The sequence below is a fragment of the Sphaeramia orbicularis genome, chromosome 8 (assembly GCF_902148855.1).
Source record: "Sphaeramia orbicularis chromosome 8, fSphaOr1.1, whole genome shotgun sequence".
Classification (NCBI taxonomy): domain Eukaryota; kingdom Metazoa; phylum Chordata; class Actinopteri; order Kurtiformes; family Apogonidae; genus Sphaeramia; species Sphaeramia orbicularis.
The window spans coordinates 3,533,453-3,558,928 of NC_043964.1; the positions used below are offsets into that span (position 1 = coordinate 3,533,453).

General features: G+C 39.0%; 2 protein-coding genes across 5 annotated transcripts in view; both read right to left on the reverse strand.

The window, feature by feature from the left end:
* Positions 1–4,866, reverse strand: part of shank1 (SH3 and multiple ankyrin repeat domains 1) — an 84,763-nt gene extending 79,897 nt beyond the window's left edge. The window contains exon 1 of the mRNA XM_030141383.1: positions 4,492–4,866. The gene's annotated coding sequence lies outside the window, so the exon portion shown is untranslated. The remainder of the gene's footprint in view (positions 1–4,491) is intronic.
* A 6,074-nt stretch (positions 4,867–10,940) lies between these two features.
* kmt5c (lysine methyltransferase 5C) lies at positions 10,941–23,951 on the reverse strand. Of its 4 annotated transcripts, none has more exons than XM_030140631.1 (10): positions 23,554–23,951; positions 22,984–23,116; positions 22,094–22,259; positions 21,831–21,940; positions 21,568–21,731; positions 20,300–20,319; positions 19,936–20,072; positions 19,643–19,815; positions 16,582–17,784; positions 10,941–16,539 (listed from the first exon to the last, which is right to left on the reverse strand). In XM_030140631.1, the coding sequence occupies exons 2-10, from the start codon at positions 23,094–23,096 to the stop codon at positions 12,452–12,454; spliced, it is 6,174 nt and encodes a 2,057-aa protein (XP_029996491.1). In that variant the 5' UTR covers positions 23,097–23,116; positions 23,554–23,951; the 3' UTR covers positions 10,941–12,451. The 4 variants fall into 4 exon arrangements, with proteins under 4 accessions (XP_029996491.1, XP_029996490.1, XP_029996489.1 ...); XM_030140630.1 differs by having other exon boundaries at positions 10,941–16,524; positions 16,567–17,784; XM_030140629.1 differs by having other exon boundaries at positions 10,941–17,784; positions 19,655–19,815.
* Between the last annotated feature and the right edge of the window lie 1,525 nt (positions 23,952–25,476).

The following is a 25,476-nucleotide window of genomic DNA, read 5'->3' on the forward strand; positions in this document are numbered from 1 at the left end:
TCCTCCCTTCAAATTAAAGGACTGTTTCATGGGAAACAAGCATCAATTTCCTGCCTCACTTCAGGTACTGAAAATGCACTGCCGGTAATGATGGCACTTCCCAAAGACCCTGACAGCCGATTTACACCAGACAGAACCATCACTCTGTTATGATGAAACAGTCTGAGAAACCCGAAATGATTAATAGAGACAAAGACAGAGCAACTTACTAAAAGATAGGTGGACAGGTAAATGATAGAAGAAAAGGAATTAGGAGAAACAAGAGAGAGGAGGACGCTGAAGTAGGACAGAGCGCAGGGGAGGGCTGTCTGTCCCAGATCAGTCGTTTACCATCGGCAAGAGAGAGAGAAGGAATGAGAGAGAGAGGAAAAAAAGAGGAAAGGAGTGAGAGAGTAAACGAGATGGCTAAATCTGGAGTTATGAACTACATCCTCCCCTGAGCAGTCTTGCAAATATTGAGATGAAACTTCAACTCCACTCCCTACATTTGGGTAAATATAACAAGAGTAACCTAAGAGAATGTACTGTGAGCTTCTGACAACAATGTTCTGTTACTATGGCAACTTTTCAGCACAACAGTGACTGAACAGAACAACATTAAGTCCAAAAAAAACAAAAAAACAAAACAGCACTTACTCCTTGTCTCTTCTTCCCACACCCCTTTGGAAAAGGATTCTGAATATGTATGGCTTAAAATAATCCAATCAATACCAATTAATAAATATTTACGTCCCTTTTGTTCTTATTTAGACAGGTAAACTCGGTTGTGCTGCCAAATCCGCCAAGTGGCAAGAATTGATTTGGGTCCCCCGATCCCTAAATAGGGCTCCACATGGATAACAATATCCTTTATTTCAGTACTGTAATTAAAGTATGGGACCCTATAATGCAGTCGTTCCCAACCTTTTTTCAACTTCAACTTTCAACTTTATTTATCCTTAGAAAAGGAAATTCGGTGTGCAGCAGGGGTCATAAACACATAAACACATACACAGAAACACATACTCATAAACAGCACCCCCATATGCCACCCAAATAAAATTACATAAAACAGGACAACACACAATGGAGCCACTCCACTTCCCAACACAAGTAAAAGCACAGGTCCAATTGGGCAGTACACAAGTTAATTGCCATGTGGCCACGGGCATTAAAAAAATAAATAATCACATAAAAGATTTTAAAAATTGACATAAGAAAAAAACAAAAAAAAACAAACAAAAAAAAACAACTAGATATCAGCTACGTGAATTCGGATTCCTAATAGCCGCAGGAATAAAGGAGTCCCTAGCCCGTCCAGTTCTCAATTGAGGAAGCCTAAAACGGTGACCAGAGGGGAGCAAATTAAACTCCCCAAAAAGTGGGTGATCAGGGCAGTTTAAAATTTGCTTGGCCTTACCGCTGACCCGTTTATCATATATGTCCCGCAGCTGGGTTAGCTGGACCCCAACCACCTTTGATGCTGCATTTACCAGCCTACTTAGCTTCTTCTTGTTGGTCATTGAAAGACCACCATACCACAGCACAATGCAAAACGTTAAAACAGACTGAATAAAACACTGGTAAAACTAAGTCATCAAAGTCCCGCACACATTAAATGATTTCATCTTTCTTAAAAAGATGAAATCTTGGCTTGTGACCCTATTTTCATATCACAAATTTCTGGCGACCCCAGACATTCAAAACAGATACATTTTTTTTGCTAAAATTATTTTGTTTTTGATCATGTAATAGCTTGCCATACTATGTTGCAAATAACTGTTAATTTAGACTATTAATATATATTATTATAGACAAAGGCCGAAAAGCGAAAGTGAAAATTTGATTTTCCTTGGTCAGGATCTGTCCAGTCAGTCCAGCTGTGATTTACAAGGAGGACAATTAATATTGAACAAACAAGAACTGAAACTATGAATTATGAAAGAGCTGCAGCATCTGAAACTGACCACAGTGAACATTTGACAGATAAACAGAACCACAGTGCTGCAGTTTCACACTCACAGTTTGTCATGTCTGTTATGGATTGTGACTGTCTCTCTCAACTCACCATATATTTTTTTATTAGTAAGTTTTTTTGTTTGTTTGTTTTTTACATTTTTATCAATTACTAGAAATTTCAGGCGACCCCATTGGAATTTCAGGAGACCCCACGTGGGGTCCCGACCCCAAGGTTGAAAAACACTGCTATAATGGTATTTCCCTACTAAAGGGGGCTGAATGGTATTTTAGCTGCATGAAAATCATGGGTGTTTGTTGGACCCTGACTCTTTTTGCTTCAAACAATTTGACAGTTGGTTCATCAACACCTCCACAGGACAAATTAACTGAACAGAAGTGGGATTAATGAAACTCGGTCAAAGTTCTGAAAAGCCCCTTAATGTTATGTTCTGTTTCTTTTTTTTTTTCATCATGCGAAGGATTTAAACATTACATACATCACACCAAGAGAGCTAGAGCACAGCACAGAACAACACAACTATCACAGAAGTAGCTGTGAGATGGTAGAAATGAGACAGCTCTTTGATTATAGTGGATTTGAAATGAGTACCAAATTTAAAGCCTTAAAATCTTGTGTAAACATACGTAATTGCAGTTTACCGTTCCTGGCAAAATGCTAATGGTGTGTAAACAGGAATTCAACTGCAATTAGGCTGTAGTTCCGACAACGAAAAACCATTGCAACAACTATAAATAAGCCAAACCAAAACCAGAAGAATGACACTTTTCAGGCTCAAATCAGTCTGAGCACATGGTTCAGTTAGAGGAAATGTATTAAATAATGTGCAAACCCAAACTGCAATATTATGATGTGTTTAATGTGTCAGACTGATTATGAAAGTGCTGTGTGGAAGCGATGAGTTAGCATGTAAAGGCTGGTTGACATCAGTATGTAATGAATGTTTTTAAACTTGGAGCACCACTCAGAGCCTGAGTCACGTATCTGTTGCACCAGCGCTTCACAGAACTATCACCACGCTTTGACAAAACCACTTCACTGTTTTGTTTTTTTTTCTTTACATCAGTAGTGACTAAGCTTATCTAAATCCACCTGAATATGGACTGTTTTAACTGATACAAATCATGCTCATGGACTGTAGAGTTGGCTTTCTTCTGCGACGATCCATCTTTTTCCATCCTCTAACTCAATCCCTGAGGCAACACATTACATACACAGCATGAATTGCATGTGCATGTTTAAGTTACTATGAACGTGTGTGTGGGCGATGTGTGTCTCCACCTACTGCCACACTGAAAGCAGAAATGAAGTGTCACATCTTTTATTTCACCCTTGAGCCGCTCCAACAGCAATTACTTGTAGTTTAACTTTCATTTCAGCCATTATGTTGAAATTCCTCTCACACTCCTCCTGAATACAGATGTAGCCTGGGTATAATTATGTGGGACTTGTAAGGTAACCTGTGGGCTGTTGTCAGTAGAGACAAAAGCATTTACAGACAGACTCAACTCAGGTGAGAGATAATGACAGGGGCAGACGAAACACATGTTCCGTGCTGGCAGGATGACCCTTTTGCTTGTCGAGGCAGCTGTTCAAGTGAGAGGACAGCACTCTGAACATCCGCTATGAAATTAGTCTGCTGTTTAATGTATGCACAAACACCTATATCTGCTCTAAAAGTGCATCATTTCACACATTTGATTTCTAAAGTGCATCTGTGTCCATGCTCAACCATGCATACCTGGCTGGAACACACTACAGTCAATATGCCAGCTTCGACTGAGTGTGATTTACTGGGTAATTTTATGCACTGGTTAGTCTTTTAATGTGAACAGTGAGCGGCAAGCAAACCCCTGAGCTGCTGTGTGCACTCGATCATCAGCAATTCTTGGCATGCATGCAAATGTATGTGGGAGGGATTATCAGTTTGACACAATGATGAATCCGAGAGCTGACAAAAAAGAGCCCATAAAGCGTCTACCTGTATCTGGGTTTTTACTTTACAGAAACGATCTGATAACCCGTCTTGTCTTCACCCCATGTCGACTGCTGTCTCCGTTTTTTTTTTTACTCTCCTACTTTCCCTCTTGTCTTCTCTTCTGTAATGCTGGGATAGTGTATTCATCTGCTGGCATCAAGGAGTAATCCGAAGCCAAACACTGCACGGTTTGCCTCTCTTTTGCATCCCTCGCCAGCTTCTCTGAGAACTGTCTTTGCTTTTCTCGTTTCAGATTTATTTAAAGTGTTTATTTTTTTTGTGAATAGCTATGCAACTATTGTTTATCTTTATTTAAAGCCTAAATATGACATGCACTTGCAGGCATGTGACAGAGGAATTAATGTTTCAAATCAATGCAGTAAACTTGAACATGCACTCCCCCTATGACCACCCCTCCCATCCTCTGCTGCACACACACATATATATACACCCTTTGACTCTCCACAAACATGAAATTGTACTCTCCCGCTGCCTCATCCCCATGCACATTCCCTTGAGAGAAAAGCAAAGCCAAAAAGACAGAAAACATTCTTACTGTCTTCTACAATCCCTGATGAAATACAGAAATCCCTCCTATGGAAAGACAAGTGGAAAAGAGAGGAGGGGGAGTCCAGCGGTTGCCAGTTGCAAAGAGATAAAGAGTGAGGAGGGGCGAGCAGAAAGATGATGAAGAAGACTGTGGAAAAAAAGGGGGGAAAAAAATACAAGAAAGGTGGAGGAAAATCACTGCTGCAACACTGGAGACCCCCCTCCTCCACAGCTGCTGCCGCCGCCAGAAGAAATTACAACGTGTCCAGCGTGCTGCTGTACGCCGAGGGATGGAGCATTATCCTGTGCTCCCAGCCCGTCCTCCAGCAGCAGCAGCCCTGTAGTAACACTTCTATCCACTTGGTCCGGCAATCTCCCCATCCCTCACTCGCTATCGTCCCCTCCTCCCTCGCTTCAGCATGTTCAGAGCACCCCTCTCTCTCTCCTCTGCTCTCTCTCCTTGTACGGGTTGGCTGGTTGCTTTCTCTCCCTCACCTCCCCCCTCCACACCTCTCTCTTCCTCTGTCTTCCTGTTTTCTCCCTCCCTTTCTCTCCCCTCCATCATTACCCAGATACAGGGCATACCCCTCCCTCCTTTCCCTCCCTTTCCTCCTCTCTTTCTCTCACGCTATCTTTCCCTTGTCTTTGATGTTTTGGAGTTAGACTCCTAGCTGTGAAAAGAATCTTTTTTTTTCTCCTTCACAGAACTGAACAGAGTGGAATCCACCCAATGATGCAGAGATACACACAGACACACATAGAAAAGATTATCCAATAATTAGCATGCAATGTCAACAAAAACAACAAAAATCAATTAGAGCAAAATCTATCATTTTTAAAGGATTTTTCTGTAATCCAACAATTACTTCCAAATCAAAGATTGAGAATGGCACAGACGAGCAGCCAACATGTGTACTCTCACACAGCCACAGAAAAATGAATTAGGAATGAAAGAAATGTGTAGAAGACGATGAGGGAAGCCACTGCTGCAATGCTTATTACCATATATAGAGGGGGGAGAGGGTGTGGGTGGAGAAGGAGCCTTCCACTGACGAGCTGAATTGAATAGCAAATAGAAACCAACTCTATAATGCCAATCAGGGTTGAGAGAAGCATGTCAAACACCATGCGAGCTTTGATGAGCTAACACCCCTTTAATAGCAGGGGTTGAGTAGAGTGGGGGTGCACCATTCCCATCATGTTTATTCAAAGGAAAATTACAAATAAAAAAAAAAAACCTGAAAAAACATCTGATTGACATTCACAGATTGTCTGTCAGAAGTGGATGTGGATCTTCCGGTGACATGCCCTGGCACAAACCAGAAAACCATCTGCTGCAGAAATTCCCCACTCGGTAAACTGTCAGGGAACAGCTGATGTTACAAGATACAGCGCCAAAATATCACTAGTCTATAAGATAGTGATGAATGATAAATGAAGAATCTAAGGGCAAGCTCTGTATCAGACTGTTTCACATTATAACATAATCCAAAATGTCATTAGAGGGTGATAAATCTTGCAAACCTTTTGTGATTTATTTTTCTTGTCTCTTCAGTGGCTTCGACGGCTGTGATCAAATTTTAATGTAAATCTTGCCTCATGTTCTTTCCATCTTAAACAGTCTGACATTTAACTGGATTTTCATGGGATTTTAAGTCTGACAATTTAGCGCTGGTGCAGTATATTTAATCTTTGGGGTCACTGAGATACAAAATATGATCTTTTCACAGTTTACAGATTCCTCCTCTTTGACATCAGTGCTATTTATAGTGTTAGGATGAGACTAAATACTTGGACTTGACTCATGTACCTTGCTTCTACAGTTGCGGAAAAAATTATTAGACCACCCCTTGTTTTCTTCAATTTCTTGGTCGTTTTAATGCCTGGTCCAACTAAAGGTACATTTGTTTGGACAAATATAATGATAACAACAAAAATAGCTCATAGTAGTTTAACCCTTTCATGCATGAATCATAAGAACCTTAATCAAAAATTTTTTCTTGAGTGTTTTTATTCCTCCTTGGGCATGAAAAAACCAATGCAATCAAATTTTTTTTCCCCTGAGTTACAAAAATGTCCGTGCATTACATTTTTGAAGTCAAGAAACGCGTTTAAATCCCAATATCAGAAAGTGATACGAAAACAATGAAAAAAAAAAAAGCATTTTTAATGCCGCTAATCTGATGTTTTCTCACATTTTAACATATTCTAATGTTAGTTATTACTCACTTCATAGAGATAATATGCAAAAAAACAAAAAAAACAAACAAACAAAAAAAATAGTCTAACAATTAACAACTGATTCACACTTAAACATGTTAGTGCAGATCAGGTTTATCAAGAACAGCATAGTGACAGTAATGGTATGAATTGCAGTGTATGAGATGATGCATAAGTGTCCACAGGGTTGGCTGATATGGAACTAAAACAACAAAACCCATGAATATATAACAGTTTTGAATAACTGTCCACTGTAGTGACCACTATGCATGAAAGGGTTAATTTCAGAGCTGATATCTATCCATTTAACATGTTTTCTTGATAAAAAAAAAAAAAAATCATTTCAGTTCTTACATCAATATCTATGGCACTGTGCTGACAAAAACAGTGCTTTTAGGCATTCCATGTTTTCTTTTCTGTCTGTTTTAGTCACATGATACACACAGGAGTCCGTACTGGATTGCATAACCATTGTTTTTGATGACTTTTGATGGTCTAATAAATTTTTTTCAACGACTGTATCTATTTATGCATCTTTCCTTCTACTCCATTACATTTCAGAGGGAAATATTGCAGTTACTTCGCTACTTTTTTGCAGCTTTAGTCATTTTTACATAATAAAAAATTAAGTGCTTATATAACATGATACAGCGCTTTTCTACCCAATAGCCGACGATTTTAAACGACAACATTAAAAAGCTCTTACATGTTTTCATTAGTGATAAGTAGAGGATAATGTCCAGCAAAATAAACCCCTTCAGAGTGATTCAAGACTTGCATCACTCTGTCGGGGTTTATTTTACAATAATAACTTCACAGTATTTTATCTTGTTTATTACCTGTCAGTGTATTGAATAAATAAAGAATGTGACAAAAATGTGTTCAAATGATCTTTAATGGTTTGAAAATTATTTTATTGCTTCTAATAAAAAAAAATAATTGCTGGCATTTATCAGAACTGCACATAACAACACAACTGAGTGATATACAGATATTCATAACTTACCAATAAATACTGACAATGCCATGTAATAAACCCACTGAAAGGAGCCTCCATAACTTAGAATTATATAATAGATACTGAAGGTACATTTAGCTGATAATATATCTATACTGCTACATGAGTAAGGTTTTGAAAGCAGGACTATCACTTGTAATTGTACTTTTTCCACCTCATCAGTTCTGTCAGTAGCATTTTCTATCATTTTTTATGTTATGCTTTACATTTAATTCAACCCAACATGGACTCTTGGGGTTGAATTGATGCCTCCCGCCTATACAAGTTATCGATTCTTTATGCAGATTGCCCCCTTTTTAACACTTACGAATCTACAATCACAGCCTGGTTGTAAATATCACATTAGATACCAGACAAATCCCGCTCTGCCTTTTCACGTGAAATCAATGCCAAGTCATGGCATCAAAGTGCCTGCAGTAGCGAGGCAGTCTGTGATTCAACTCAAAGGTTACACTGACAGGAAATCCCTGACATCTCAGCTCTTGAAATTAGCATGAATAACTATAAATATCACCATCCTCCACTTCATTTTCTCTCATCACATTATATCTATTAGCTCCAAGCTGTGCAGTTAGAGAAGGATTTTAATGAAAAGATATCTCGCACAGCAGGAGTTGTCCTCTTCTACAGTTAGTGACCCGTACGGAAGTAGCTTTCTCTATACCGATAAGGGAGTTATATTGTTTGATCTCACAGATTTTTTTTTGTTGTAGTTTTTTTTAAATTGAATTTCCATTGATTGGTCAGCCTGTAACTGCCAGCACTACTCCTTTGACTGATTGAATCTTTGGGAGCATGTGTTTATAAGGTTTTGTTGATCAGGCTTAAGCACAGCCAATATTATTAATTGGATGAGAGTAAAAAGGTTGTTGCAGTAAGCTAAAAGGAATTGCTGTACTTCATCAAAATGACACAAGACTGCAGTTTGTACAAAGAAATGAGGGAGTCACCTTAATAGAAGACGGTCAGATTTGATAAAGATAGCACTGGGTTACAAAAAAATGTTTTTTGCAAGTTGTCTGGGTTTTTTCAACTGAATTAGAACCATTTTGCACCGCTAAATCCAAAAATGACATCTGTTTTTCTCAATCAGGTCAGGTTTTTTTTGCTAATTTGATTTGGAAAAATTTGATCTTCTCACAAAATATAATAATTAATAGCAAAATAAGATTGGTAAGTACACTTTATGAAACTTGTGACTTGATTCCTGTTAGGTACAATGGTGTATTCACCGCAGATGTAACAGAATACGTCAGGCATATTTTTGCAAGATCTTCCAGTCGAAGCCATTTCATTCACCTGTAATATTAAAAAAAACATTAATCATAAATTGGCAAAAGTCAAATCTTCAGAACTCGTTTATTGCAAGAAATATGAAAGAATTTTGTATCATATGATGTGAAAATGCCCATAAATGTAAGAAAAAATGTTAAAAAGTCAATATGTAGCAAAGTTCAGAAAGTTGACCTGATTGAGCAAAATTAATGTGATTTCTGGATTCAGCACACCAAAATTATCCTAAATCAGCTCAAAAAACTTAAACAATAAATTTGTTGTTGACCAGTGTCGTCATAATAATGATCAGAGTAATATATATGTTTGTGCAACTGACATATTTACGCAGCCATCTCTGTCAGATACACAGGGTTTTGTTCCAGTCATAATTTACACTATTGCACTGACACCTCAACCAATAGCTGGTCTTTATAGCTGTACTTTCCGTCACCTGGGAAATAATGTGCAATGCTATTACACCTTCCTAAAGCTCTCTGCTCTGAATTTGCTCTCTGTCGCCTAGCCTCCATTGGTCTTGCAGCTTTGCTTTTTACACATTCCCTCTAGCTAAGCTTGTTTGTCAGGGATACAGAGTTTGTGTGGTTCACCATGAGACTGCTCCACTACTGGTGGTGATGATCACGGTTAGAGTAACTCACATTCATGCAAAATCCAACAGCAATGAAACAGTCAGCCATTTTACAGACCTACTCCTACCATGTAATGCTCATATCTCATAACAGATTTACTCCTGGACATGGAGTCATGTGGCTACAAATGTACATGTAGTTAAGGTTTAATGGAAATGTGATGTACACAAGAGTAAGACAAGAAATGGGTGAGGTGTCTTTATGAATTATGAAAAAAGTGGAAAATGGGAAGTGAAATGGGGAGTGAAAATGGGAAGAAAATACACTATGCACGTATTTTATATATAAAGCAGACCTGCGTGAAGTAATGCATTTTAAAAAGAGACCAAACACGCTGTCATTGTGCTAAAAACAGAAATCAATGTTGAATGAATGGCTGTGTAAATCTAATATTGTAGCAGCAGAAGAATAGTGTCATTTTCTGTTCATTTGGATTTTCTCTCCTCCTTTTAACTGTACAATTTCCAAGACACCCATTCCCTCATTGGAGGAGATTATCTCCCTCTCTTACCATCCTCATTATGAGAAAACTGTTATACTTGGCATCGGACTTAACCGCTCAGCTGCTACTGAGAGCTAGAAAAGCAGAAGTAGGTCAAATGGTGGAAAAGATGTTGAGGACAGAAGAAAGGAGGAAAAAACTGCATGAACGTTGGATAGGATGAAAGCATAGGTAGAGAGGGGGGAGGTAAAGCTGAGCACTGATCCAGGAGGGTGAAGAGCTGCCCCAAGCTTTGAAATTAACCTGATGGAAACAAAACCAGAATAAAGTAGCTGAATTAAAGAAAGCCTCAGAGCAGAGGTAAGTCTTTACAACTTTAGCAAACTGACAGTTATTATATTCTTTGTGCACTTCATTGTATGGTTGAAAAATCTGAATTTACAAAAGGGAAGCAAACATGAATTTATCACAAAAGTAAAGTTTAAAATGTAGAATACTGACTTTATTTGCAAGGATTATTTTTTATTATCAAGTGATCTGAGTAGTATTGTCCTGAATAACTGTAAATGTAAAACAAAGGGATGTCTTCACTCTGCTGATTTTCATTAAATCACACGCAAAATCAAAAATATCGTGTTTAAAGAGGTAAATGTGTAGCCTGTTTGCTCAAATATATAAGGCTGAAAGATATGAAGAAATTTGGATATAAAACTATTCCAGAAGTTGCTTTTACTCTAACATGACTCAATACTACTCAAAGAAAAACACACAGAGCACAATTTTCACACACCCACTTTTGGTTGTAGTGTCAGAATTTGGAAGATAAAAAAAGAAGATAGAGAAAATACAAAAAGAATTAAATGTCTTTAATGATATAGGCTACATTTGTACATTTCTACAGCAGACTTTTTCAGTAAGACTAACTGCCAATTTAAAAAGAAGTATTACCTCTAAAAACTGAACATGTGAACAAGATTGAATGTCAAAGAATTCAACTTAAATACTTGATGTAAATATGCAGTTCAGTATTTTGTCCCATTAAATAATAAAAAACATCTAATAGTTTGCACAATCAATGTGAAATATAAGTTACATTAAAGCACCATTTCAAGAATGAGGATATTAAAATAAATAATTGGCCTTTCCATATCAAGACAGTACAATTTCATGGTAATAATGCAAGGCTGTCATGAGGGGACTGCTCACGTGACTTCTACAATCAACAGCAAATAACTCTGGTTACAATATAAACACGTATAAATGTGTAACTCCATCTGCAACATTAAAATATCAGAGTAATTTTGTAGGTGATGCACAACTTATCCTTCTGTTCCATCTGTGAAATAGCCGCTAATCTCTAGAAAAAAGGACCAAAAAACTAACAGGTGTGGGTTACTCAGTCAAAGATTGTCACTTTTCTGATGTAACATAAAACGTTTCTATTAAATAGTTGGGTGTACTCTCATTACAAAGATCTCATGTTGTACTATCTCTCAATACATGAAGCACAACTGGCCAGAAAATCATATTGCATTTTCTCCCATTCACTCATCCATATCAGTACTAAAGAGAGAAGCTGCAGTTCATCACGCTGTCTTCGCCCAGTAGAGTTGTCCTACAATATATATCATTTCATGTCTGAAAATTATTTTACTGTACACAGTTCATGCACAAGCCTTTCGTTTATGCAACAATGACTAACAATCTTACTTATATCTGGCATAACAACAGTCACACCATAAGGTACAACAACACGATACCTTACTCTGGTCCCTCGAGACCAGCCTCCCCGATGCATGCATGTACTCAGACCCACACACACAGTGAGAACTGTGAGTATAAAAACAAGGGTAGACTGTTTAAACAGGTGCTTCAAAAAGTCACAATAACATATCAAAGATGGAGGCACAAAGCTGCCTTTAAAACCAACCGATACAAGTACCAGCAATCAAAGACTTCTGTCCCTACAAAATTCATACAGCTATGTTACAGTACAGTATTAGGGCTTCTGACATTTACAGGGCAAGTCATTTCTAGTTAAATATGTTCAATGCTTGGTTTTTTGTACGCTTTTTTAAATTTGGTATTCTGAGCAAATTGAAGCGGATCTTTAAATTAAAAAAGAAAATAATCATACAGTAGTTAAAACACATTGATACACGCGCTACACATATAACCCTGTACATGTGACTTCTAAATTAGCAGTTCATCAATATTATTATTTAGAAAAAGATCAGTCAATCAGAGGGCATTAATAACTGATAAAGTACTACTGTGAATTACAATGTTTACAAAACAGGTTTTGGCAGATGCTGCTTAATCCACCTTGAGTAAAAACAGCATCCAAATGTAGTCTGTAAAATCAATCTGAATACTGCAGATCTAAGTCTACTGTGCCATCAGTCACCACTAATCTCACCCTTTTGGGCTTTGTTGAACCCACGGAATGAGACGTTGTAACAGGTCCGTAATGTGTTGCGGCATGATGCTCGCTAGGCTGGCATGGTTGCTGCATGTCCTTTCTGCAATGTTCGTCCTGGCCTTTGAGCCCTGAAAATCCACCCAAGGAGAATGCTGCTTGGTTTGAAAGTTGAGGTCCACAGGGCTCCAGAACCAGCCGCCCTTGGGTGCCTGAAGGTTCCATCAGGCAATGATAGGTGTAGTTTGTGGGTCCTAACCCTGGGTAACCCTCAGCCCCATCCCTGAGACCTAGGGTTAATGAGTGATCACCGCTGAAGTTCAGTACATAGGGAGGACCTTGGTAACCGTACGGGAAAGAGGCTGAGGACTGACTTTTGTTTGCTGGTGCTGGCGTTGCAGGAGGAGTACTGGTGACCACTTGGGGGCTGTTGTGCTGTGACATGGGTGAAAGAGACGAGCCAAAGCTGAAATCAAACGGGTCTTGTTGAGTGTAACATGGCTGGTGCTTGTCTGAGGTCGACGGAGTGGGTTTTTCCTGTTTCATACTCTTGTCTTGCATTGCTGTATAGTTCTCTTTGCTCGGAAAGAAGAAGGGCCTTGGTAGCGCTGAAAAGTTTTTGTATGGAATAGTTGTCTCGCCGGTTTCATTTTTGTCAGATGATATCTTACTTTTACTGAAGGATTGAGGGAGGGAAGTGTTGGCTTTGTTAAAATGTGAGTTGGACCTGGCGGGATTGCTGGAAGAGATAATATGTCCCACATCCTTTACAGAGGAAAACCCTTGAACAGAACTGTTATCTTTGTGATGACTGTCTGTGGTAATAACTGGTTTCTGTTGGATCTTCTCAACAACACCGGGTTTTGCACTGAGTGTTTTGGGGCTACCAGTATCTTTAGAAGGTGCACTGTACAAGTCCTGACTCTGATTTCCCCCCTGAAATTTAAGCACCCTGTGAATAACTGTGGAGGTGTTTTGTTTTTCATGGTAGTTGAATGGATTGTCAGGTGGATTGGGATTTTTCACAGTGAAGACTTGAGGAGACAGAAATTTGTTGGTTATTGGTGAATTCTGGACGGTTTTCGGCAGGCTACTCTGATGCACATCTCTAATTGTGTTTGTCTGATTACTTGTAAAAGGCTGTGATTTATTAGGAATGGTCATGCGATGGAAAGGGCCCTGGGTTTTAAGGTTAGATACCACTTTTGATTGGCTGGAGCTCGGCTTGACATTGAAGGAGGACTGAGGCAAAGCACCAGAACTTTGAGATGGAGCAGATGCTGGTGCACAAAGAAGTCGAGGTTTGTTAACAACAGAGGGGGGCTGAAGTTTAGGGTCTTCTCTGGACTTCATTCCCGGGTTTTTACTAATAACTCGATCTTTACCAGTCAAGTCAGGGTTAGTGAGAGACGCAAAATTAAAATTGGGCGGAATTCTGTCTTTGGCGCTATCCCTTGGTTCACATTCCAGAGGAACAGAGTCACTTTTGGAAGAAATTAGACCTGGAAAAAACTGCAAATCCTCGCTGATTAAGTTATTTCCTGGACTGGGAGGGCCAAGGTATGGCGTTTCAGTGGTCCAGGTATCAGCAGGGCTATGAGACAGTGGACTGCTGAAAGGATCTGTAGGTGGATCCAGTGAACACAGATCTGACGGAGAGGATGGAAGTATATTCTGTGGCTGGTAGTACCCCTCGAAGTTTAGACACTGAAAGTCCAGAATGTCATCACAGCAGTTTGTGAAGCTGGGCTCACCTGAAAGCATGTTATCTGCTGTTGTGAATGGAGGAGACTGGGACGGGGGCTGGATGACAGAATTAGAAGCACTGGAACAGGCTGTTGGCTTTTCCAAAGTCTGCGATGAACACAAGCCCTCAGAGAGCCTGGAGAGACTGTTGTCAATTTGTTGGAGAGTGTGACTAAGACAAGTGGTGGGTGTTTCTACAGGCCCACATTTGCGCGTTCTCTCCATTTTGTGCCTCTGTTTCCTTCCTCCGCTGTTCATCTCTGGCCTTTCGCTGATTCTCTCCACAGCTGAGGATATAACTTCAGTTTTATTGTCATTAAGAGGGGAAGACAAAGTCAGCGGTGAAAGCGACAGGGAGAGTGATGGGTGCTCAGCTTTCAAGCTGCTATTCGGTTTCTGGGACAGGCACTCTTCTTTGGGCTTGCTAAAATCAAGCGGCCCCTTATTTTGTTTCACTGCTGTGTGGCCTTTCATTTCTGTCTTGACTTTGGACTCTACTTTCAGCTCATTTTGTGTGGGTTCCTCGTTCTTGTCGTCCACCTCCCAAATATCCTCTGTCCTTCTGCGTAGTTTAAGCACTGGTAATGGATGACCATTTGCATCCAATTCAGTCTCTAGTTTGTGTTGAGGCCCTGATTCCAACCCACAGCAGTTCTTTGCAAAGCAATCTTCCATTTTAGGTTGTTTCACTACCTCCGATAATGTCTCACTTTCATTTTTAAGATTCTCTACTTTTTCTGGCATTTGTTTAACTCCTGTATCAACGATCTTATCATCGCTAGCTTCAGGAGGTTCAGTTAAGTCCTTAACATTTTTTAAGTCTTCGTCCTTCTCAAATTTTGTTTCTGTAGATAAATTTGTACCTGGCCTTTCATTCATTTTGTCGCCTCTTTTTTTCATGCGATGCAATCTGTTCTTAGACTTCATACTCGCTTGCACATGAGCTCGAGCTGCTTCCATCTCCATATTTAAAAGTGATACAGAATCCATGATGGCTTTAAAAGGATCACATGTCCCTGTGTCTTCTCTCTTTTCTTTTTTTAACGTGATATTTTCCAATCCAGAATTTTCCATCTCCCACATTTTACCTGCCCGCCTCTTAAAACGAATCTTAAAATTGTGGCCAGGCTTTATGTCCTCCAAACAACTTAGCGGGAGTGGTACAAATCCTCCCTCATCTTCCTTTACAATTTCATTTAGAGTTGATTTTCTATTGCAGTGCTCTTGAATTTTAACATGTTTGTCCTCTGTAAGCTTATCACTTGCTTGTGCCTCACTGATGTCTTCTTCATCTTGCTTGATTAATTTGCATTTTCGATCTCTTCTCAATAAATGGCTGTGCTGAGGTTCGCTCTGAGGTCTGGTGCGTAGCACTCTGCTAAAGGTATTCGGTTTTGTGATTCTTTTAGAAGTCAACCTCTGGAGTTCTGTCCTCCTATATCTGCATCTACCATCTTTTTTCATCATGCTACTGTCTCCTGAACCTGGTGGAAGGCCCTGCTTTAGTGCTGCTACTGACTTTAACTCAGTGTCTTCTTTAGAAGCTTGATCTAAAGCAGAAGTCAAACATTGCTCTGCATTCACTTCCACAGAGCTGCGAAATGTACGTTTCTTCAGAGGTATGTTAGACTGTATATGCAGCTGTGAATTTATATCAGTCTGCAGATTAGCTTTTGCTGAAACTGGCAGCCTATGAGGTAGAGTGTTGGGGCAGGCTGCTGGTTGGTCGACATGCCTCTGTTGTGACTGAAGCTGTGGGATGTTTTCACTTAACTCTGTTTTAACAGTAGCTAGAACTTCCTTCCACACATGTCCCTTGGGGCCTTGTTTAACTCCTGCTCTCTTTTTTGTTGCTCTAGACCTGAACTTTCGTCTCCTCAGGATCCCACGTTGTGGTGGACACCGGTAACTACCTTCATTTGTTTTAGTATGTTCTTCCGCAGCACTGTGGTTCTTTATTTCTGTGTAGGCTAAAATAGATTTCTCATCTACTAAGGATTTATCTTTTCTGAGAATATCTGATAACAGAACCTTTGCTTGCTTAATGACAATATCATCTTCATGCCTACTCTCTGGTTGTTTGCTAAGACTCAGAGGAAGATGGTCTTTAAATTCCTCTTTGCGACCAACCGCATTATTTTTAATAAATTGGATACCATTTTGTCCCTCAGTTTTTTCGCCAGGAGGAATTTTACATCCAGACTGTTTGTCCTGGGCATTATTACTTTGCTGTTTTGCGCCAATGGCTGCAATTCTTTTTTCTTTCTGCCCTTCAGGTTTTTCTTTCTCCCCTTCAGGTTTTTCTTTCTCCCCTTCAGGTTTTTCTTGAACAGTGGCCTGCTGCTCTTTTTCTTCTGACACTGTCTGTATTTCAATAACCTTGTCATCCCCCTTTTTCTCACTGCAGGTTAAATCTTCCACAGTTTCACCTGAATGTTGCTTCCTTACATTTACCTTATCAATGGCCTTGAAAAACATTTCCCTGACTCCTCTGTTACCTTCAGCTGAACAAATCTCTGAGTTTCCTCCCTGTTTCTGCTGGGATCTGGACGCCCTTTTTTCTGACTGTACAGTCAGACTATCAGATTTAGGCCCCTGACTCTGCCTGGTCCTTCCTCTTAGCTCAACTCCTACTTTCCTGTTGTCAGATGACATTTCTGCATTTAGATTTTGTGGCACTGATAATCTTGTTAGGTTGACTGTAAGGTATTGCTTCAGTGACAATAGTGGATTGTCCCCAGCTTTCTTTGATCCCTCTGAGACACTCAGAGGGATCATTTCAGATAGAGGTGGAGTACTGATGGTCTTGTGCTCACTTTCCTTGGTAGCTGGGTTCTTTACTGTGTTAGAAGATTCTTCGCTGCTGTTCTTGTTGCCTTGACTTTCTATGATTGTTTGTTCCATATTTCCGTGTTTGATTGCACTGCAGGTTTTATCAAGCTCGGTAGAGTGACAAACATTTGTAGTGTTAGCTCCGTTATCAGTCTCTTTTGTGTGTGTAAGCACTGAGAGAACCCTACTCCTTGTTCTTGCCGAGGTCCTCAGAGGAGGGGCCTGCTCATCCACCACTTTGACAGACTTCTCGTCAATGCCTGTGCTACTTAGTGTTGGTCTGCTTTCCTGGTGAACTGGTGCAGGGGAATTAAGAGTAAAAGGTTTCAAGTTTACTTCACCAGTCACTTTATCAGAGCTGATATTTTCTGCACCCGTCGAATTCAGTTCACTCAGCCTCTTATCTCTTGGCTTTACTTCCTCCAGTTGTAGTAGCAAAGCCCTTTCTTTGCTCTTTGGATCCTTACAATTAAGTAAAAAATCCACTGAGTGGCGCCGTACTCTGATTCTCAGGTCCTTCAGTGGAACTTGGGACAAAAGTGGAACTGTGTGCCACCGTTTGACTGCAGAGGACTTCAATGGGCGCTTTCCTGATCGTCTGTGCTTTTCTCGTCTCCACCTCTTTGTCTGATTCAGTTTTCTGTTCTTCAATGCATTTCTCCTCATCTGCTGGGTAAAGGAATTCCTGGAGGGAATGGCTATGAATGGAAAACAACAACAAAGAAACCGTTCACTTAGGTAGCTCTGTACAAAAGCATTTCCCCTGCTGAGTGTATGTTTATTCAACATATGCAATGCATAATAAAACTTGAGTTACTTCAATATAAGAAAATAAACAAAAACTGTATTATGTACACTCATGACACTGGTTTTAAAGAACAGCTATTCATAGACTGCAATCTGTGTGACAGAGCCAAGACCCCATGCTAAGATTTGAGGATGGAAACCCACAGTCACGATGTAATTCAACTGATAAATTCATGAAGTTGCCTTCTTATTTTTCTCCATAAAGTGATAAATTTACTGCTGAGCAGATGCTGAGGCAGAATGAACCAAGCTTGTACTTGTGATATTGAGAAAAGGTGTGGGACAAATGCTCTGTGTTCAGAGTGTAGAAAGACAAAACTGACAGTAAAATACATCAAGCTGGTTGAACAGATTTTCTGTTTAACTGAAGCCACTGATAATGTCTACTGTGGAAAATAAACAACAGCAACACTATGGCATGTTAAAAATGGGGGGAATATTCCTATCCCATTAATTGTTTGGTTTGTTTTAAACAACTCTCCATCAAAATGAAATATGAGTATACAATGCAGGGTCCTAGAGTCCTTAGAGACTAAAGACCACGTGGGGCTTGAAGAAAATGGATTGTTGGTTTCCACATCGGTAAATATAAAAATTCTTACAAACCATCTAACCCTAAATTGTTGTTAGGGTGTCACAATGTTGAAATTTTTGTTCACTATTCATTGCCATATTAATGACATGATATCACTATTAAAATTTTGTCTTTTTATGTTCAGTCTTTGCCACTATTGTAGTATAAAGCTATGACCAGAATTGTAATATAAAACTAACTTATGAAAAAAAAAAGGAAGAAAATTTACTGACTGATGAAAATGATCAGTCAGCTCAAATAATTAGGATCAAGTGATTATACAATAACTGCGAAAGGCTATCTTGTGGTCACAGTACGAAGTACAGTAGACAGTAAAAAAAACCCACACATAAAAAAAATTGAAAAACTGTGACCAAATCATCTAGGAGGTTCATTCTTTTTCTTATCATTTATGTGTGCTCTGTTTTGTTTCATTTGCCTTTATTTAATATTGGATAGTTTTTATACACCACTCAGTCTGTTGTAAATTCCCATTTGTTTCCAAAGAGTGGCACAAATGATTTAATTACCAGTAAAAACTGACTGAATCATATGAATTGTTTTTGCTTCTTTGTTTTTCTTTTTTCCAGATCTAAAATGATGCAGTGTTTTTAAGTGGAGCTTATTTAAAACATGATTTTTTTTTTATGTCAATAAAACTGAACCAAGCATTTGCATCTCAAAAGTAGATATAAACATACAACTTAACACAGGAATATCACACAACTTGATTAAAGCCCTTGACTTCACTTTCATATGCCACAGTTTGCACACTGAAACTCCATTTCGAGCAAAGTACACTTTAATGAACTGGTTATATCAATTATCCTTCTGCCTCTTAATTTCACAGTGTACTTTACCACTGCATTGATGAACAGACTGGCAGGCTTATGAAAAGCTGTTGCTATTGGAATTACTGCTGTATAATTGTATTTTATCTCTAATATTCCCATTAGCGATGCACAACATCTGTGGTGCTGAAAGGGATGCAATCAAGCCATCAACAGAGATCTCGTGTTTAATCAGCCAGCAGTCAATATTTATTATTATTTTTATTTTAACAGTAACATTTAACAATCAACATTTACTGCTAGGTTGTTTTGTCTCCAACTTTCTGTGATTTTCATAAATTGAGTGGGAAAACATTTTGGAGGAGAAAATCATTAAAAGGTTACCTTTAAAAATACCTGAGTGTATTCCTGGTATTATTGGCCGTGTAGAAAGGTGTCCCTTCTCTCTGTGCTGACGGAGGTATCTTTCTCTCAGGCGATATTTTTGGCCCACAGGGTCTTTTGTCTCCTCACAGTCAGGCTGTTTTCCTCTGTGTTTGAAGTGGCCCTCCCCTTTCCTAAAGTCCAGAAAAAAAATTCAAAATAATGAGCAAGTTAGAGGTTTTTAGCATTTGATAAAGAACATTTTTGGCTTTGTGCTGCATCAAAGAAAATGTCGGCTCTAACGACGGACACACCTCTCACAGGTGCAGCATTCACACATTTCATTTCCTTCCCCAAAAAAGCTGGCGCCATAATAACACGTGATCTCCTCCCCAGGTGAGATGGGTCGAATCACTTCCACACAGGCAACATTCTTTTCACTAGGGACAAACTGGGTGGGTTGAAAAGAGAAAGGGGGAGAAAAAAAGCATGAGACAAAGACAAAGGTTAGTTTACTCATGGGAGATAACACCACTGAGTATTTGGGAAACAGATGGAGAAAAAATTATGTTCAGTTTAAATCTGTAAAATATAAATCTTTAAATTCAAAAACTCAAACGTATAATGAAGCTGTACACTATCTTTTAATATATGTGATCAAAAAATATCTGTAATTACCTTGCAGTTTGGTTTGCAGTCTTGATTGCAGACAAACAGAGACACAGTATAAGACAAACAGAAAAGCATATGTTATTAATTCAATTCACAGCAACAGCAAAAAAAACAAAACAAAAGGTTCATCAGTTAGACTATGCTCAGTTCATTTTGCCATGGCTCAGAGGGTAAGCTGATTAACTCTCAAACAATATTAAAAGATCTTGTCAGCTGCCCAATGAGTGTCTTAACTCAAGCTCAAGCTGGACCTTTTGAGCACATTACATTTCAGTTCAAAAGATGGAGCGGCCCAATGTCTGAGCAAATTGCTTGATGTTATCTTTAATGACCTCAATCGCAGATACAGTAATGGAATTAGAAATGAAATAATGATATTATACATCAGGCAGCTATTGATTTGTGAGTGGTATGTTGTTTATGACACAAAGGCAGCTGTGATTACAAAATATATTTACCACGACACATTAAACAACACATTTTCTCAGTGGCACACAATTTGGTTGGTGAAACTGTGTCTTTTTTTTTTCTAATGACCTACATAACATTTTTGCTCTTTCTGAAATAGAATTGTCTCAACTAATCTGTATGAGTTTGTGAGTTAATATTATAGCTATATGATTGTGTAAGTTACACTTAGGTATTAATTTGCAAAGATTTTACACAAAGACTTACACAAAGAAAAAACAAAGAAAAAAATTCAATAATGGCCAAAATACTCATACAGACTTAGGATATAAAAGACTTAAGACAACTGACAGTGAAAGAAATGAACATTTGATTGAGAATTTCATCTTCTGCTGCTTCTCCCCCAAGCACTTGAGCTAACATCAACAAATTTTAATATTTCTTAATGAGAGTATAGAGCTTACCTGACAAATAATGTGCATCTCAATAATTTTGAGCACATGGATTATAAATACATTTCTCTTTACATGTTTGACTTGATATTTTGTAGGTACATGAAATGGTAATAATTAGAAAAGCAGGCAGTAGGACTCTATAGTTAAACATTTTATGTAAACATTTAGTATTCCTTAGAATATCTGTGGTTTGCAACCATGAGAAGTAAATTGCTACTTTGGACAATCTTTGCAGACATTCTGATAGCAAACTGTGTCTTTAAGAATTTGATCCTAACAGGTTAAAACCCTCTGGGAATCAAACTCAGCAGCAGGTACTCCTATCTGCTATGATCCACTATAACGCTTTTAAACAGGGCATGTGCAAGCACACTTACACAGGGAACAAATGACTCATGTAAATAAACTCACCATGGTTAATGAAAGCTGCAGGCCCAAGCCACAGTTGTGCACAGCGCTTTCGTGTGGAATACATCACACTGAAGTCATTGACTCCTGCTCTCAGCACGGCACTGTCAGCAGGGCTCAGCTCTGCTATGCAGCCCAGCAGGACCTCCACCCGCTCTCCTACAAACCTGTGGAGCAACAAGTCAAGAGTCACAATTAAAATAAAAAGAACGTACAAGCTTAAAGGCTGCATTGAACAATACAATAGTAAAGACATGAGTGATTACCAATGTCTTGTTGAGGTTATCTTTGCTCCATTGGTTTCTGAAGAGTATCTGTCGCATGATTCAATCTTGACACCGCTATCCAACAGAAAGGCACTGAGGTAGCGATACACCTATAGATATGGAAGATGGATTAGATTGTAGCTGACAAACCACACAAAATGAAACTGTTTTTTTATTTATGTAGTTTTCCTGCCATACAGTAAAGAGTTCTTTGTGGCATCATTGTCAATAGAAGTACTACGCATTCCAAAATATCAACCTACATGTTGTCTCAGCAACTCCTGTCGATGGCTTCCCAAAGCATTAAAGTAGTCACCAGCCAGTTCACCCACCGTCAGTGCCTCGTACGTGGCACTGAAGTCATGTGTACGCTGAAAGCGCAACAGGGTCTCCTTGAGATTACCCCAACGCCGGATCTCTGGTGGCGGACTACAATGGACAGATTGCATTAGGAATAACTAGAACAGACATATGGAAAAGCCTAAACAGAGTCTGTTTTTACCAATAAAAATAGTTTAAGTATGCTTGGACAAAGAGCTCACAGAAAAATAATACCCATTTTCACACGTTTAATTACCTTGTATATACTGTATACTTTAACTTCCAAATAAACAAATAAATACATGGATTGATAAATTCACACTATATACAGCAGTAATTTTCACTATAAAATTGTCCAGCTGCATGAAAATGGTCTTGCCTCCAGCAACTGCCGTGCACTGTAGGCAATGTGCATTTATCACAGCATGAGGAAAACCAATGTGTAAGTAGTTAGACTGTTTTAATAGTTATCACATATACGCCAAATGTTGTTTTGAAACAAGAAGGAATTAAAATACACAATCCAGGTGTAAACAATAGTGCTCTGCTTATCTATCCTTTAAACCTGTATTTTAGTAACATTACAAAATAATTCTAATTCACACAGCTTTTTGGTCCTTCTCTGCTTTTATAGACTTACTGTGAAATACCACATGCCCACTGCAACAAACACCTAAGACTTAACAGTAAATACAGTTAACGGTAAAACAGTGCTTTACTATCATAAATAAATGTTTAACTTGTGTTTGTAAGGACAGACTTTGGTGTCACAACACACTCCTACACGCTCCACATAAAAAAAACACACAGTCAGAGGAGTATGAAAGTTTACCTGATGTTCATTTTGTGGGTGCTGAAACCCAGTAAAGGGTCCAGCACCAAACTGGTGGCCAGGTCATCGGTCTCACACAGCTCCTTCACACTCATTCTAGTGCATCCGTCCATTGCCTCCCACCATCAGCATGCTGTAATCACACAAGTCAATAAAATACCGTGACAACGACAAATCACAGTCACTTCTGCGTTTTGCAATCGAGCGCATCCATCCATCTGCAAAAGTCATAACATTAGCGTAACAGTTGCTTGCGTACTCGCTGAAGTTGGCCCACAGCCCCGTCTTTCAAATTCGATCTACATCTGCATTTTACGTACACAATATGTGCCAAGCCCCGCAATATGTTGCATAAGTCACTATGCATTAATATGCAGAGCTCAGCATGTCAGAAAATACGACAGAATAACAGCTGAGAAGTAAAGCAGCTAACATGAAGGCATCACTTAGCGTTTTGCAGCTAGCTAACGGTGTATGACTGCAGTAGACCCGATGAGAAAACCAGGTACTGAGCGGCGATATATGAAACAATGCGCTACCTCACTTTTCCATAGTGGTTCGAAAGCATACCTGGGAGTCTTTTGTAGTCAACGAAAGTATCGTCAGATAGACAGTTGATCGCAAGCTCGTCGCTTGCACTGGCTCTCTTTCGTCCTGGACAGAGGGTTAGCCTAGCTACACAACCAGCTAGCTTTCCGCCGTCTTGCTGGCTAGCCCGGCCAGCAGCCTAGGAAAATGGAGTCTCCTCCTCACCTCTGGAATTTGACGGCTTTCTCACGATTGCAAATGTCAGTTTGAATGACAAAAAGCGAAATGCGCCACAGAAGAAGACAAACTGTCGAAAGATGTAGTGTTAAATATTATATACAGCGCTAATTAGCTTTACAGAAGGCTTTCCTGGTAGCAAAAGTTGATAAGCGACGTTCAGTGCAACCGAACTGCAACAGTATACGCCCACAAGACGTGTGATTGGCTGAGGTCAAGGTCAGTTTTGGAACTCAAACTGGGTAGTAGAGGTTATACGCTCTGTGATTGGTTAAGGCTATGCGGAGGCGGGGTTTAATCTAGGTTTACTGTGTTGATGGAGAGTGGAGGTAAGGCTCGCTCCTCGTACAGCGGCCTCTGTTTGGCATCGGGAGTGCGTGTCGCAATGTTACTCACACGAACAGCAGTAAGAGTAACGTTGTACACAACAGGGTAGATACTGACAAGCCTAGGGCGAGGAGCTTACACGCTCAATTGAGCCACACTCCTCCGGTCCGAGTGAAATTAATCAACGGCACTTGTGAATGTCATTCATCATGCAGTTTTTCATAAACATCCACATTTGTCTAAATCTGCGTCTGCATTGCTACTAATATGTAACTGTTTTATGTTTGAATTATTCATCATCACAAATGTAGATGTGACTTTATACATATGGAATGCATTTTTTCTCATTTTGGATATCTGATATTAAAATAGATAAAAGAAAGAATGATATTGTAGATATCTGCAGTGGGAGTTCTTCTCAGTAAGAATTCTGTTTTTGCAGATATCCAGAATGTTTGTTCAGGAGAAACGTAACTGTGAATTTCCATAACAGAAAACCCAATATACATAAACAGCAAGACTAAGAGCTCTTTTCCTTTGAAGACTGTCATAGTGGATATCTGGAATGTTGTTTTGAATAAGACGATTTTAATCACAGGTATCTGCAGTATACTGTATGTCCCTTTTAGCTGTTGAATGTTGAAATGACATTCCACAGGCTAAACATTTATAGCATTTGTTGGGGTTGCCAAGTTTAGTCATAATTTGCATACTCTGGTAATTAGTGAATCACTCAAAACAATGGATTGATGGTTTAAAGATGTAAAATTTAATTTCAGAGGGACTATTTATTACAACTGTAACTGAGGGTTAAGCAATGAGCTTTAATAATAAGCCAATTTTAATGAGGAATTCAGGTATGGTATGTCTGAAATAATGATTGTCTTGTACAGATTTTGTTTTTGTACATATAAGTTATATGTTTTCTAACTTCATTTTAGTGGCAATGAGTTTCTACTCTTAACTGCTCAATATAGAATCTATACTGTGTGTTTTTCCTCAGCTGATTATATTGTATTTTACTAACTGCTTTATGCAAACCCTGGCCTCAAACTATTTATAAAGTAAGAGTTGTCTGGTATTAGTCTGTCCATAAAATCCCTGTCAATCAGCTTCAAGGTGATAAAATGTTCTAATTATATGTGTACAACTGTGTAGTTGAGATGGTCCACATTTTTTATTTATATAGAATATATTACCTATTATCTTAAATGCTATTTTAAGATACAAACCAGTGAATCCATATTAATGATTTAATGAATAAAGCTGTTAACATTGCTCCACCAGAAGGTAGGTTTGAATAAATGGATTCCTGCCAACAATATGTCTCGTGTTGAAATGTCTGTGAAATAAAGATGCCACCAGCACCAAGCTAAAATTACATAAGCTGGTTTTAACTGG